The sequence below is a fragment of the Necator americanus genome, chromosome II (assembly GCF_031761385.1).
Source record: "Necator americanus strain Aroian chromosome II, whole genome shotgun sequence".
Classification (NCBI taxonomy): Eukaryota; Metazoa; Nematoda; class Chromadorea; order Rhabditida; family Ancylostomatidae; genus Necator; species Necator americanus.
The window spans coordinates 15175818-15192062 of record NC_087372.1 but is presented as its reverse complement, the minus strand read 5'-3'; the positions used below and the strand labels follow the sequence as shown (position 1 = coordinate 15192062).

The 16245-nt window shown below is 42.3% G+C and overlaps 3 protein-coding genes across 4 annotated transcripts; all 3 read right to left on the bottom strand.

Annotated features, from left to right (window-relative positions):
• Positions 1-672: 672 nt before the first annotated feature.
• RB195_017923 (uncharacterized protein) lies at positions 673-4347 on the bottom strand (the record flags this gene model as incomplete). The annotated part of the gene is made up of 3 exons (XM_064185121.1): positions 673-898; positions 4171-4261; positions 4308-4347. The coding sequence occupies 3 exons, from the start codon at positions 4345-4347 to the stop codon at positions 673-675; spliced, it is 357 nt and encodes a 118-aa protein (XP_064041002.1).
• RB195_017922 (uncharacterized protein) lies at positions 788-4946 on the bottom strand (the record flags this gene model as incomplete). The annotated part of the gene is made up of 4 exons (XM_064185120.1): positions 788-898; positions 4171-4261; positions 4308-4362; positions 4847-4946. 4 exons carry the CDS (start codon positions 4944-4946, stop codon positions 788-790), a joined length of 357 nt encoding a protein of 118 aa, XP_064041001.1.
• Positions 4947-11631: 6685 nt separating this feature from the next.
• Positions 11632-15984, bottom strand: RB195_017921 (uncharacterized protein; the record flags this gene model as incomplete). Of its 2 annotated transcripts, XM_064185119.1 has the most annotated exons (10): positions 11632-11721; positions 11798-11944; positions 12005-12092; positions 13277-13368; positions 13479-13612; positions 13668-13785; positions 13866-13967; positions 15484-15603; positions 15662-15727; positions 15871-15984. In XM_064185119.1, the coding sequence occupies 10 exons, from the start codon at positions 15982-15984 to the stop codon at positions 11632-11634; spliced, it is 1071 nt and encodes a 356-aa protein (XP_064041000.1). The 2 variants fall into 2 exon arrangements, with proteins under 2 accessions (XP_064041000.1, XP_013296038.1); XM_013440584.2 differs by lacking the exon at positions 15871-15984 and having other exon boundaries at positions 15662-15700.
• Positions 15985-16245: the final 261 nt, after the last annotated feature.

Sequence of the window (16245 nt, the reverse complement as noted above, 5' to 3'; positions counted from 1 at the left end):
TGTTCCTAGTTTTTTTGCTGCCATTATATGCTCCTCAAGCCAATACGTCATTTCCCGACTTTCCCGGGTGGAATATTAACATAACGTACGGAGTTCCGGATATTGCGTTTCATCTAGTGTGAGTTGAGCACCAGAATTGTCAGAGTGTCTGAAAAAATATTGATTTGAACTGATGGAGAGATCAGGGCACCTTGAATATTCGCTGGAAGACGGATGAATGAGTGGATATTGCTCGCATCTAGTCTTCAGAAGCGCCCCCAGGTTTTTCTATATTACATCCAATTATCTTGCTGAAGTTCAAATTTTTTGGGCATTTTCATTAAACGAGTAATATTCCAATTTGTGGAAATTGGACTTGTTCCAATTTCCATGTGAATTACTTGTACTCAGCGCCGTGGCCAGCGTGCGTGACACTATTGCCGCGAATACGGGGGTCATCAGACAGACAACACCTGTCCTCCTCTCCCTCTCACGGACACATCGTAACTAGCCTGGTTATGGCTTTTACCAACAGGAAAATTAACCTCCCAAGACATCGACTCATGAATCTTTCGAACATTTTATTTGTTGCATAGTTTATTTTTAGGATTGAAATGAAATCGTTGAACTTAACCTATCGACTATGGAGGTTTCATTTCTATCACAATAGGTTTGTTGGTAGTTGGACACTATTCATTGATCTACAACAGGCTCAGTAGTAGAATCTTCTGAAGCTGTTGTAGAGACTACATCCTCGCCAGCTCCTGAGGTTAATGGAAAGGTTCTATCCTTTTTTTCTGAAATTCCTTTAAGGCATGTTGCCACGCATTGCTCCTTGAAAGAGAATCTGTTGGAGTTTCCTCCTTTGCCGTTGTAGAAGAACTCGACACACTTTTTCGCAGCGGCGTCGTACGCATACCTATAAAAAATGTGACGTTTAAAACAAAGAGTTCCCTTAGCAACTAAGGTTTCTGGGAACAAACACAAATAAACTTACGAAGTTAGCACTCTCTTTCCTGTTTCATTTTAGATGCTCAAAACACGTGCCAATTTCGAGTTTTTTTCATTTTCTTTTTTTAAAATATTTTTTTTTAGCTTTTTTTTTATTTTATTATTTAAATACGACAAAACCTTAGGGTGTTTTAGGATGTTTTCCAAGAGTTTGTTTGTTTTTCATTGCTAATTGCTGGGAACAACGTAACCTCTCTCGTTCTACGATTATTTAGTGGGCTAAGATTTGCGAAACACTGATACTTTAAAAATGGACGTTAAAATTGGAAAAAATGAGATAGGAGAAGAAGAAAAGAAAGGAGTGGCGGAAAACAAAGAACGTATTGAAAACAGTATCGGATATCGAAAAATCTTGAATAATGGGAGACGTTGGGAAGGATATAAGGAAGAACGACGGGTACTGCATCACTGATGGATTTGCAGTAGTATTTTCTGCGTTAGAAAACAGGAAAAGGAGGGAATTTCCTTAATCCACGACGACTTGTTCATATGTGCGTGATCCGTCCTTCAGATCCATTTCAGTTTCTTGAAGGGCGAAGACAAACGGTGAACGGGATTTTCAAGCCATACCCACTCTACATTATCTCTTCTCTACACACATCACTAGGGGCTACATCGTCTCGAAGAGTCCAAGAAATGAATGGTGTTGAAAATGCTGCGCTCTGTATGTTTTACACCGCATTTTAACGATTTAGGAAAACACGAATCTCTGCGCGAGCATATAATGCACGTGATGTAGTTCACGAATGTTAGGTTCTCGATTAATTTCCCTCACTAACCCAGCAAAACATCCTCGTTTGTTTTCGTCTCCTAGACAGCACAACTTATTGGTGATGCGAAGCGGGCAATCCACGCCCGCGATTGTGCAGATAAGGCAAAAAATGGAAACATTTAAAAAGAAATAAGGCAACGGCCTAATCTGATGCTAAGATTAAACGTGTAACAAACTTTCACGATTGAGTTTCTTCCTTGTTGTGTTTACGTTAACCTCCTCAACATCAACGCAGATTTTCTCAGCAGCGAACTTTAGGAACGTAATTGTCATTTGTAAAGGCAGCATACCACTAATCTGGGGTGATACGGATTTCAGGTGGAGTATCCGTATACGGGGTCGTAGATTATGGAGACCGGGGTGGTTCCGCTCATCTCTCCCTGAATCACCGCAAGCAGCCGGCCCATGAATGCTGTCTTGTACGATGACTTCTATTGCAGCGCGCTACCCTTGCACGCGTAGCGTCCCTTACTCCCTATCGGACAGTCCGAATTGATTTTCGACGAATCGCAGGGCGGAGGCGGCGCAAAGGGTGGAGCGTTGCAGTAGATGGCGTCGTACGAAACAGCATTCTGGGGGCGGCTGTTTGCAGTGATGCAGGGAGAGGTGAGTGGAACTACTCCCGTCTCCATAATCTACGACCCCGTATACGGATACTCCACCTGAAATCCGCACCACCTCAGATTCGTGGTATGTCGCCTTTAAGTTCGCTGCATCGATAAAACTCGCGAGAAAAAAGTCGCCATGAAAGATTATGGCTGGAAAAGCATCATAAATCACAATCTCCTAGATTTTTGGATCCTGCAGGAAAAGAGGTGTGGATGTAGTGACGATGACTAGATGTGGTGCCAGATCCGACGGCGCCACTCAGACATGCTGCTGCCAGAAGACAGCGGACTGGTCTCTGCTGTCACGTAGATGGGCAGACACTGGAAAGTAGTACGAGTTGGGCCGGATGTCAATGCGGCAGATTGCGCTTTCACACCAGATCGCAGTACGACGAGGTGGGACGGATCCATGGCGTCAAACTGGCGTGCAAGCTTCAAAAAGCAGAAAAGTGGAGCAAGCTGCTCTCACAGCTTCAGATTTGGCGTTTACACAAAAGGCAGAAAGATGTGGTTCGTCGCGTCGCTCAGGCATGTTGAGGACAGAAGGCAGTGAAGAATGTCCCGCTGCGTCAGGTAGATGCGTCGGCGCCAGAAAGGTAGGGGCGGGGTAGACCTCAGATGAGCGGGTTGGCGTAAGAAGGGAATGGGACGGATCTCACGACATCGAAGTGGTGCAGCAACACTAGGAAGCAGTGGAACGAAGTGAGGCGTGTTGTTTGCGTGGCATTCCACTCAAACGTGATCCGCCGTGAGCTGCTTCATGCGTTACCCATACCATCTTTGCCAGATGATCCCTTCAGAAATTAGATGCAACCGCTTTAGTAGGAGCCAGCTCTTTAGCTGATCTGAAGATCCTTATCTTTGTCTGTGTGATTATGATTTTCACGTCATTTCATCTTATCACACCTATCTATGCTAAAAAAATGGAAAGAAGACGACAAAAGCTTTGATAATGTATATTATTGTATAAACGGGTGTGGACGTAAAATCAATTTTGAAAATTCTTGAAGCGTAGTACAGACACATTTGGCAAGAAGACTACAAAATCTTCCAGCGATGTTTATACTTATAAAAAAGGGAGCGAGGCGAATCGCCATTAGCAAAAAAAACAGGCTTCGTTTCGTGACAGAAGTTTAAGAAAGGTGACCAATCTTTGAGTTTTTTTATGAGCCACTGGAAGCGAGCACCACAATAAGTCTGAAAGTTCTTCGGGATATCCAGATTGGTAGATGAAAAAAGCATCTTGTAAAATATATCTCATTTCTTTTCCACCAACTAAGAGGCTCTGTTCAAGTTCTGTACTGATTTGGGTCTAGCTCATCTAAGCCCTTAATTCCTACGCAGTCGACAAATTTGCATCCTATTTGTTTGAGGAAATGAGGATACTAACTTGGCATATCGCTTTTCCTCTGGAAGCGCTGTATACTGTGTTCACAAACCTCTACGATTCCCAAATGGTCGAATGTGTTAACTTTTGTTCCTCTCTTGCTTGCATCCTAGGAATATCTATAAAGTGGATCTATGTTTTTTCTTCATTCACGAAAAAGAGTCACTAAACGTTATCAGAAACTCGTCTGTATTTTTTTCAAGCAGAAGTGTCCTTAATGATGAGGTTTTTACCCATTTGATAGGTTTTCGGCGGGCCATTTCGTAAATTGCTTTCTCTCATCTTTTGTTGTTGTGCTTTACCACAAAGCCCTTCGTGAAATCTTATGACGATAACAATCCAGAGATGCTATGTTTACCTCGAAGGTGCTGCTCAGAGATGTTTTTACGGAAAATTTCAGCATTAAGACTTACATCAAACGGGCTCGTGCGTGGAAGGTATCGGTAAAGCCAGGTGCGATGGGGTTCCGGCATTTTTCTGGCAGGTCGCGCAGCGAGCAGTAACCTGTGATATCACGATACAAAAGGTAAATTTCATAGAAGGAACGAACCAATTGACAGCACTGTCGCAAACAGCTGCAGCGTCCTCATCGATGAGCGTCGTGACTGCAGTGTTGTAGAAATTTTAAAGACATCACATTGCATAAATTAAGATCGACCGTGTTAAATGTTCTAAATTTTGATAGTCAATTGAAATGATTATTCGTGAACGTGGAGAGAGAAATTTAAATTGATCCACATTTAGAAGCGCATTTCGCTAGCGAGTTTTGAATAATTTAATATCGTTCCTTGTTCTAAATTCATAAATAAATCAACGAATATTCGCGTAACCGTGAGAAACCATCTGAGAATGATCGTACGAAAAGCGAATGTGCCTGACTGTACAAATTGGAATTTATGCAGAAAACATCGTTCCAGAATCCGTTTTTTTTTACGCACTTGTTCTATTACTGGAATCCGTAAGTTTTGCCTGAAAAACTTTCCGAAATGCTTTCAAGTTGAGAAATGGAAAAGAACTAACGATCGCAATATTTCGATGTCTTCTGGTCAGTTAGTGGGATACTTGAGTGGTGCATTAATGTCGACTGACCACTTCTGATAATTTCCAAAAACGTTTTCCGATTATAATTCTCCGGACTTGTTCTATCAGCGCTACCTTGTCGGTAGGAAGGAAGACGGTGGCATTGCATCTGTATCCTGCACTTCTACAATTCGACTGCTGCCGCTCACACTGAGTCTTTGAAGGTTCTCGGGAGGTTTCTTTTCCCACCATGCCACTTTCGATCGCGATCTCCTATTATTTTCAACGGCATTGCGCACAATTCTTTTTTCAGGTGCCGTTTCTGTCTAATGAACTGGTTACTGTCATAATATGTTTTCGCATACATTAAATTTTCCAAAGTTGATAGGTAAACACCCGTTTGTAGGGGCGTATCGAATCTCTGAAGGGAAAAAACTGACCAAGGTGATGAGAGAAATGTATAGGACGTGAACGTGTGGAGGCACACATCAGTTGCTCAAAAGCTACGTTTGTTCGATGGAAGTACCTGTGTAGCATTCGTGTTTGTGTGACTATAAGTTTTTACGGCTTTTATGCGCGAATTAGCCACAATAAGGGCTGGTCAGCGTTCGACGGGGCATGGCGTCTGCTGTGAAGAAGGCGCATTACAGAGAAGACACTTGTGACCCTTTGTCTATTTCCTCCTACTTAGGCTAGTTACCCTAGTTCTTGACGTTCGACACCGGCTGTAAGGAAAACTCAACAGAGCATCAGCGCATGAATTTCCTCAACACTGGGTTCTTTGAATGATTTATTCCTAGAGATGTGCATCTAAAACATAGAGCACTAGACAGAATTGCAACTATTTTGAACATGATTTACTAATTTGCAGTCCCATCTGTAAGAAGATTTTGGATCGGCATCCTTCTAATGATGCGCGCATTCTCGCTCTTTCTTGTAAGGAAATGTGTTGGATTTTCCTCTTTTGCTGTTATAGAACAATTGATACATATGACACATTTGTTTGCAGCGAAGTCGTAGGCGCACTTGTTTAATATACTCTTCAAGGGACACCAGTGCATAATTTCACGGCTTTTTTCAATGGTTTTCTAAATGGTTTATTTCAAGAGATAATTCTCTGTTACAAAGAGCAGTAGACCCTCCACAACGGTTTACCGCATCGAAGTAGCAAGGAGGTGATTCAGGACCTGCGACGCATGGCAGGGTTTCTCAACTTAAGGAGTTCGAAACACACAACATGCCGGCTTCTCAGAATCCGAAGCCTAGATGAAAGCAAATCACTGCTAAGACTCACCATCGTCTTAGCAAAAAGTGACATTTTGGTGCTCCCTAATTCCTATAGGTTGGGCGACGAACTGTGGGAAAAGCTAAGTTGGTTAAGGGTAAAGATAAAAGCATGGGAGGACTGCTTAGTTTGGGGAAAAGCCGTCTTCCCACTCCATCTTTTGAAGGTTTCCAAATTGTTGGAACTTCGTCATATGTGTACTTCGAACTTCTATGGATACGGTGAATGATTTGCAGGAAGAACTGGATAGAAGAATAAGAGCAGCGTGTGCAGCATTCGCACACGTCATGTAAGCTACTGACAAACTGGCGGATCAAGAGTTCCGTTTCCATCTGCTCGACTAGGGACTCCTTCCAGAGCTCTGTTACGCAGCGGGCATGTGGGCAGACACCGCTGCCACATCTCGGTAGCTACTCATGTACCCAACAGAGTCGTTGAGGGGTGTCTTCTGAAGTTTAACCGGCGCACACAACATCAAGCTGGTTTTTGCAGCTCCCACATATGAGAAATGCCCCGTCTTCGCGTCTAGCGGAATATATAAGGAAGCAAAGCATAGGTGAGCCGGCCACATTATGAAATATATAATTATGAAAAGAATCGACCATAGCTTAAAAGGACCTAGAGTGGATCCCAAATGATGCAAAACGTCCTCGAGGGAGCCCATCAACAAGAAGAGGTGGTTGTTCGATGAGACTGATGGAACATCCAAAAATAGAGCTCAGCTGAATACTTCTCGAGGATCTTGTCACCGTTAGTTACGAAATTTCAGCACAGATGACTCGGATGACCATGGCAAAAGAGCTAAACGATAGGAAAACATGCTGGGGCATGCACGCTCACTGGGAACGGGCCATCTCAATATGTCGTAAGTAAGTGTCAAATATTAGCATGTTTTGGATTGCTGACGTCGACTGAAAACGACATCACTTTGGAAAGTTTAAGAAGTTTCCAGTAAAACCAATGATCTTTCCAAGAGGAATCAAAATTTCCTGACTCAATTGTACATGCAGAGACCGTATTGCGAAATAGTTCATGAGATTTTCTTTTAACTTCTACTCACATCTTCGTTTATTTCTATACAATTGTGAGTTCAAAATCGCCCGATTCGCACTATTCCCATCTAGGTGTCTTACTACAGAATAAATCTACAAGTACACGTGTAGGTTACATTCGAAATGATTCGATTTTAACTAATTGATAGTTGCTCATATGCTCTTATGTACATCACTTTATTTATTTTAAAGCTTTGTAATTACGATAGTCGTGTAAGCTCTTGCAAGATTGTAAGCTGCGGTTTTTCTCATTTCTTCTCCCATTTCCCAATAGTAATGATTTAATAATTTATTGTTATTACTATATTTAATTAATAACTTCCTAATAGGAACTCTTGTTTTCGACCAGACGCGAGTGCTGCTTGCATATTCTCCAGAAACGGTGGTGATCAAAATAAAGGAATCAATATCTTGAGAACCAATATCGTGAACACGGTGGTGTGAAAAATTTCATGGTGTAACGAGCTGTTGAACACGTTTCTAATACTCTCCAACATGAAAGTTCAGAAATTGGAGTTGTTAGAACTTTTTTCTCAATTACATTTCTTATTTGTACCTGGTTCATCTCCTTTACTTCCTCCCGAGGTAGTCTTTCATAGATCTGTTTCAATAACATTTGAACCTAATATCTCAGTCTTCTAAAACGGTTCCAGACTTTAATACTGCGAAGCAGATAGTGCGATTTCTGCATTTTTAAGCACTAAACGTTTAGTCCCGAAGTTTCAAAATTTTCTTTCCACATTTGTAAATTTAACCAGGGAGCTAAATAAAGCATGGTTAGCAACTCCTTATTAGACAAATTAATTTAAATTAATTGAATCAGGAAAAATATTGACAGCCCCTCTGATTGATACAAGGAAATGTATGGTCGTTTGAATAAGTGCTTCTTTGTTCGAACAAGCGCAGCTAATGATACATTTATTAGGCATGTCTGCCTATTCGTCTGCATAACTATTGTTCATTATTGTTGTCAGAAGAAATCATTGATAATGTATCAGTAGGCATTTCACCTATATTTATTAACTTATACAATATAGATGTTCTTTGACCCAGAAGTGAAAAATTGATATTCTTAAAAATGTTCGATATTATTCGTGTTTTCAAGAGCCACCAAATGGTCAAGAGCCAGGAACTTGACTAACAGAATTCACCACCTCTTACTTATACAGCTGTTGTGATTAATAAGGGAATAAACTAGCGAAGCGAAGAGGTTCCAGTCGATCATGGTTCTAGAACTCCGTTTTGTAGACTTTGCGGTTCCCCTTCTCTTCGTCTGAAGGAGAGACTTTCTTTAAGGAAGCGATTTTCTGATCCCGAAAATAAATTAGTACAGCAGAAAACCTTCTGCTGACTATGAAGTGGTCAGTTTCATTACGATACCTTCCATCGGGTGCCCTCATTTTTGGTGTAGTGAGGAGAGCTGCAGAAATTGCTAGTTTCCATTTCTTGATTCCCATTTGGGTGGCTTTGGTCACCATGATAAACTGGAAAATTTCTCACTTGTCCATTCTATTGCAGATAGTTGATCCCAATGCGGAATCCTTCAGGCGTTCTTCTGGAGTCAATTTTGCCATTGAAATCACTAGCAAAGACCTTGTAGAAAGTATGGTATGACCTCCACTGTACAACTTCTCTAGGTGCATGTAAATATCGTCGACTCCGTCTTCTTTTTAACCTGATGTTGGAGCGTAAGCGACGAAAATATTCAGGTTTGGCGTTGATCCACACCTTCTCGTCTGTAAATGTCTGATTCAGGTTGTCAGATGTTCGAAAGAATCGATGTTCATCGCAATAGTTATGTTGACGACGACACACACTCTCCTACTGTCACATTTTTCTAAGAACAGTACTTCTGCCGTGTCATATATGACGTTTAGGGAGTGGCGTCCTCTCGGTCAGTCCGATGACATCGCACTCATTTCTTCTCGAATGGATCATCGTATCTTTAATGGCCGGTTCCAATGCAAGAGTACGTGCATGGTATGTAGAGATCGTCATCCTAGTTTTTTTTTCCATTCCGGCGTCTGGACGACTCATGTAACTTCGTCCTTCCTGGCTCTGCCACACAAGAATCTCTCTAGAATCAGGAGAGTTTCCTATTACTGTGTCGCGCGTTTAATTCTAAAACCCGTCAGCAGATCGCAGATCTGGAGCTTTGGTTTTGTGGAAGGATGTGACATCCCTCCCGATGGAGAAATGGCGCTTATTTGCTGGAGACATCCAGAGCCGCTTTCTTCCTCCTCCCAGTCACTTGATAACAGGACCGGTGCAAAGGTTTTCATCTAACGCTGGCACAGCTGGAGCAGGGATTCCCTGAATCCACCTACGTTTCAGAGCGGATGCGGGGTCCCTGCGGATTTTCGAGCGCGCCCAACCAAGCATCGGCAGAGCAGTTAGCGATCGTGCGTATCCTAAAGAGATTTGCTTTCGTTGCTATCTAAATAGCTGACTCTAATCACCTACCGCTAATTGTATGCGGTATCACCAATTAAAATATAATTAAAATTTTCGAGCTACCAAATTGATATAGAGAATAAGTCACATCCAGTGGACTTTTCCGATGTGAGGTGGTCTAAATTTGTAACCGTACCAGAAGCAAGAGAAATCTTCACGTGAATTACGAAAGAAAGGTACATAGCTCCAAATTACGTATATGAAAATTTTCGCTAAAAACAAAACATTCCAGCTTTCAAAAGTAACGAGAAAAGTAAAGAATGAGGATTATCGTTATCCTTTAAGTCAAAGGCTTTCTTGTAACCTAAGGAACCCTCTGTATCTCTGATCTCTTGGAAGAAGAACAGTTCATTTGATAAGACTTAAACCTCCTGAAGGTATGATCTAGACAAAACTCCCGCCCTCTCCTTAGAAAACCACAGAAAATGACTCGTATTTTCAACTACATTGTTCTTTAATTTATTTCGGCAATTCCGACAGCTCACACCATTCTTCCTTACATGTTTCCTTATAAATGTGTTGTTCTTCGCGTCTCTGTGGCCAGGAGATCATCTAAGACGGCTGTCTGCGTGACTTCGTCACGTCACGAGGAATGTTCTCGTACCTCCCGGGACCCTCTCTACCGCTCTCTTTCAGTGAAGGGACACGGTCACTTTTGGACAACGGCTAACACCGTCCCGCCGCCTGGTTACGCGCCCGGTAGCCTCGCGACTAACCGGCTGCGATAAGCACATTAGATTAACGCATGAATATAGTATAGCACGTTAAAAAGAATCAACGGTCGCTACATTTTTATGTAATCTGGTCAATTAGTGGACCAACCGATTGACACGAAAATATAGGTTTCAAATATTTTTGCTTGTTCCCAAAAACGGTTTGTTCTCGGCCCTATGCTTTCAACGCTGCCTTTCCAAAAGGGAGGAGGATATCATTGTTGCAAACTATCCTCAGACTTCTTTTAAAAAACGGTTCTACCTTGTTGATTTTATGGAGTTACTTCTTGATTGCTTGGTAAACATGTTCGATTTATTGAAATCAACAAGAATTAAGTTCAGCACAATGAACGCGATGTGTCTATCTCATTTCTTCACTTTCTGATCTACTCTCATTTTTCATTTGCCTTTTCAACCGAACCTAAAGACATCAACCCACGAATCTGAGGTAGTACGGATTTCAGGTGGAGTATTAGTATACGGGATCGTGGATTACGGAGAGGAGGGTGGCTCCGCTCATCTCTCACTGCTCAACTGCAAACAATCGCCTCCAGAATGCTACGATGCCATCTATTGCAACGCCCCCCCCCTCCCCCTCCCTCACCCCCTCTCCACTACCAATATTGAAAAATAGGATGTGTTGGGATGCTGAAGTTGATCAAAGACCACCTCAGGCGTTATAAAAATTCAACTAAAGTCACGTGCAGTACACATTAATGTTTTTTTTACTGTCCTACCAATGCCAGAAACCGTATAGTTATAATGTGTGTAGTCGAGTCAAAATGGCGTGATGCACGGTGTATTTGCGTACACGCTCGAAACGGTGCTGCGGAGGCAGCAGTTGGAACCAAGGTGGGACCACCCAAAACTGCAGTGATGGTTGGTGCCAGCAAAGGTTCCAGTGCGTTCCTAACCACTGCGCTCCAGCGTACGTCTGGGTGAAGCAGGAATTCAAAGTTTCTATAGTGTTTGCTTCGCCCCCCTCGCTGATCAATGAAAATCAATAGTAGTGGCATTTTCTGTAAAGTGGGATTTGTGTTTTTCTAACGACGCTTTCTTTCTTTTTATAAATTTTAGCGAGAGATCATCTCGTCTTTGTCCGTATATAGATATATTTTTTTGGCTCTACAACTACTATCTGTTAACATATTCGTAAGTGTAGAATCCCGTAAAGGCAATGCAGCATGTGTTCACCACTTGTTCGGCCATGTAGTAGATTTCTATGTCTTAAAGTTCGAGCAGGATGTGACAAAGTTTTGAAAAATTGACCTTTCTATTGATTCTCTGAGGCAGAACACGCTGTTTGTTTGATTAAAAACTTTATTATTACAAAGATCGTGTAAACTCGTTTCACGCAAGCATGTAAGCCGTGGGACCGCCCATCTCCCAGTCATACGGGAACTCCTGTGCTCGGCTCGACGCGAGTGCTCTTCGCATGGTCTGCAGAAACATAGACTAGCCAACAAGAATTGTAGAGATCGAAATTAGGGGTTGTTTTCGGGAATGGAAAACATACGCCGTAGATAAATTGGTAATTAGGCGCGTCATAGTATTTTAATCCATCAACATATTGCAAAATCTCTATATACTCGCGTGGACACGGAGGTGGGAATAGTTCCATGATGTACATTGGCTGCCGAACTCGTTTTTTATATTCTCCAACCTGTAAAGCAAAAATTTTGAGCTCACAGAACTTTTCTTGCAGTACCGTTAATATCTGAACCTGGTTCATGTCCTGTACTTCTTTCCAAGGAAGTCTTCCGTAGGTGAATTCCACTAACATATAGACCCATGTTTCGCAGTCGTCTTTTCTGAAGTAGCTTCTCTATTGATGAATAGCAGGACGTGGACGATTCTCATAGATTAAACGTGGTATTTTCAAAGCTAATTTAATCATGTTTCAGAATTTCCTGGACACCCAACCTGTCGAACTTGGGGTTTTGAAGTTTCGGGTACTGTTTTCGATGAACAAAATTAATAACAAATAATGCAGTAATGCTACACGTACATCAGTAGATGGGTGCACTCAAAATGCGTGCCTGTTGCCCGGAGCGACTGCTGCATCGCTGTTGTAAAAGAAAATCATGACTAACCCACCAGTACACGTACTACATATTATACATATTACATTGATTTTTTCCAAAAAAAGTCCGATATATACGCATGAAACTTTGAAAAATACCAGAACTGCACTTCTTTGTAACAGAATCTGCACTGATATTTCTTGAAGCAGTAGTGCGAGAAGGATGGGATGTGGTAACCAAATCAATGAGGAATTTGGACATGTCTCTAGGAGCGCGGTATCATCAGCTTTCGCGAGAATGTGTGCAAGGAAGCTCTCCGTGACACCGCATTCCATTTTTAGCAGTTTGGTCCCTAGAAGTTTTGTCAGTAAAGCTCCCACTTTTTTACTGGTCAAGTTCTCGTTCGCCTACACAGAGCTGCGATGCCCTCAGGTGTTTTTTCGTACAGGTCCTATTAATTCGTTGCACTTTCTAAATTGGTCTGTCAACTAGATTCCCCAAAAATACTTGAATCGGATGATACGGTCACTTTTTTATTTTCTTTACATAAATCACCATAATGGAAAATACCAGAAAAGCTGCGCTGTAGTACACATTTATTATTGCCTCTGGTTTTCCTGAGGAGTGTTTGGGGCCGTCACTTGATGAAGATCACCGGTTCAGTTATTTGGGACTCGCACACGTGTATATGCACAGTTCCTTGTTTCGTTTGGAAAGAATATAGCCCCTGTTTTTTGCTGTAAGAATCAGCGAACTCACACAACAGAGACCTTATAGAGATGTTCCCATGATTCCTTTATTTGAAATGAATTGGAAATCACCCAACAGGCAATCACCGTAAGCCAAAACCTGCTCTCGCCTTTTGAAGCATGCCCTTTTGAAGCACTTTTTATCACTGCGCGGCAGGAAACTCGTTGACGAAGTAGGAGTGGTGTTATCGTTCATTACAATGTTGTGGTCACAACACTCACCTACAAAGCTCTCGTTGAAGATGACAAGAAATTGGTGCATAACGTACTGTGCCTCGGAACCCGGCCGCTTGACGAGGTTTACGGATGACTCCCTGAAGCATGGGCAAGCATAATTATGAATAAGTTCTGTGGAACCACCAGAGACTCCACGCTGGAACGCAAAAACTGTGACATATTCTATGCTTTTGAGCCATGAACCAACTTGATCATTTGTGAATTTTCTGCACATGCCGAAATCTAGAATGTACACTTTGCGTAGTTCACGGAGTTCAGCCCTTCCTATGGTGTAGTTGCCAGGCTTGACATCGCGGTGTAAGTAGCCGATGTTATGGAGATCTGTAACATCTAGTGTGTTTCAAGCGATCGAAGAAGCTGTCTTCCAGACCTATACCTTCAAGTGCTTCCAGACACTGAATGCCGCATGAAATCGCGCAACCAATTGTCATATGTCCACCCGGTCCTCCTTTATTCAAATCTTGCAGGGATTTACCGACAAGCGTCATAACTACCTGAAAAAGTTCTTTTTTTATCATTTAGGCCTAGGACCCACATTCTCCAAACGAAAATAAAAGTGTGGTCCGTAACTCACATAGTTGAAGTTCCCGTATCTTCCTTTATCTTCAATCCTGCAAAAATGCCGCGATCCACGTTTTGTCAACTCCGTCAGCACGTAGACCTCCATTTTCAAAACCTAAAACCAAGGTGACATACATAATATCTGTAGCCACTTTACTATCTGATCGACGACATGTCTTTCCCGTGCTTTCAGAAACTAGCCAAGAAATTTTTATTTGTGTTTGGTCATTGTATAGTTCTGCACGACGAAGCGTCAAGTGCGATTTCTCTGCTGTAAACCAAACTACGAGTGGTTATGGGCTCAGTTTCTGGTTTGTGCGATCGCTAGCAACATTCCAATTTTCCCACGACGCTGCCGTCACAGACAGTGCCAGTCCCCATTTAATGGCACTCAACAAATGAAACGCATCAAATTACTTCGCTAGATGTGATTTCTCGCCTTGCGCTCATTTGGAAAGGATAAGTTCACAAAACTTTGGCTCTGTTTGAATCTTGGCATAGCGATTCCTCTCTTTTCGTTGTTGCTTGGTCATAGTTGGGACCTTCCATTGTGTTCATGTCAAAAGTAGAGAACCCTTCGATGGTTTTTGCTGTGCTGGCGGTGTATCAAGGAGTTAGTAGGAGGTCTTGGTTACGTGAAACGTCTCACTCGATGAAGTCAACACTATCTAACATTATTACAGGTGTTGGATATTGTTTCACAGGTCTTTTTAGGGTTTTTAGAGTTTCTAGGTCATTTCCTGGAAATTGTTTCAGATTATGGGATATTTTCATTAGCAAACAATCAACAAACTCCGTCAAAAAGGTAGTGAAGAAAGCAGTAATGGTTAGGAGCGTGAATATATTATCATCAGATACGCTCCTATTGGGAATTTTCGTGTTTTCTTGTGGTAGACTTTATTCTTACGTGCTGCTGCATATTGGGCGGCTTATGCGGGAAAGAATGATGAAAATAGGCCGGATGTGATATCGACGAAGGCGTAGACTTGCACACTTCGCATCTCCTTTCACCGGCTTAGCACCAATACGGGAACTTTTGATGGTGGTGCTTGTGATGCACGGATGCTGACAAAGGTTGCCACAACATGAATGGCAAGAAGGAAACGTACATGTGTGTGTATGTCAGCGATTTAGTGTTAATGTTAGAACGATTTAGTGTTCATAGGGTATTGCAGCACGACGTCTTGGTTCGTGCTCATAGAATTTGGGCCTGCTCCAATTACCTTTGATTATTAAAAACGCCCTATTTATGTGTCCTTGCTTCATTCACTTTTGTAGATACTGGCGTAGTGCAGTCGATGAATGGGTACCAGACTTGTCCTTGATCAAACTATTAGCGGATGGGGAACTCATCTGCAACCATACGATGATCGGCAGAGGCCGAGGACAAAAACTGAATCAATTCGTCCTCGGCCTCTGCCGATCATCGTATGGTTGCAGATGAGTTCCCCATCCGCTAATAGTTTGATCAATGCACTTCATCCTCTACTTTTTTTTTAGCCATTTACACAAAATAATAGTGACTACCGCTTCACGTTTTGTTCCTTATCTTTGCTGAATTCCCCTGCGCTCTCGACAGCTACATTCCTCTTTTCTAGAACAAATTCAACTGCAAAAATGCATCGTTGTACCTGGATTTGCTCCGCAACACCTTCAACTTTGAGCGCATATTGTCCAGTATGATCACGACAGCGATAGACTGCACCGAAACCCCCTTCTCCCAGTTTCTTCTCTATGGTCCATCTCTCAACCTGAGCAATTGCAAAGATTACTTGGACTGCTGATTCAAAATTGGACAGCATAGGCGACCTGCATCCCTGGCTGTAGCTGGATCAACTCTTGTGCCATCTTTTGTGTTGCAGCTGCACAGCTTCGCTAACACAGTCGGTTAGTGTCGTGTTATGTAGTACAAGTAACCGTTCTACTCGCTTGGTTGCCTTTATAGCGGTTTTTTATCACGCTGGATCCAGATTTCATTTTAACCTTCATCTTCAAAAACGAACAGAGTGATTACTCACATTGATATAGATAATGGTATCGAACAATCCAAAGGAAATATAATATTCATGTTTACGAACAGCTAACGTTTCGGCCTTATTGTCTTCGTCAGACCCGCGAAGAAGCGGCGCCATCAGTGACCTGTTCTCTCGGGCGCTTCATCGCACTAAAGAAAGCATTCAAACGTTATTAACACCCGAAAAATACCACATCGGCTGCTGCCTACTTCATGTGTCAAGTCTGGCAACGTAGCAGACCACAACTATGAGCCAGAAAAGCAAGGGACGTAGTGGCCTCCCTGTTTGATCGAAACCTGCTGGGGTTTTAGCACTGCGCTACTTCTTTTTTGATGGCAATGCTTTCATCCGTTCACTTTCGGTCCTCTTTTATAAACA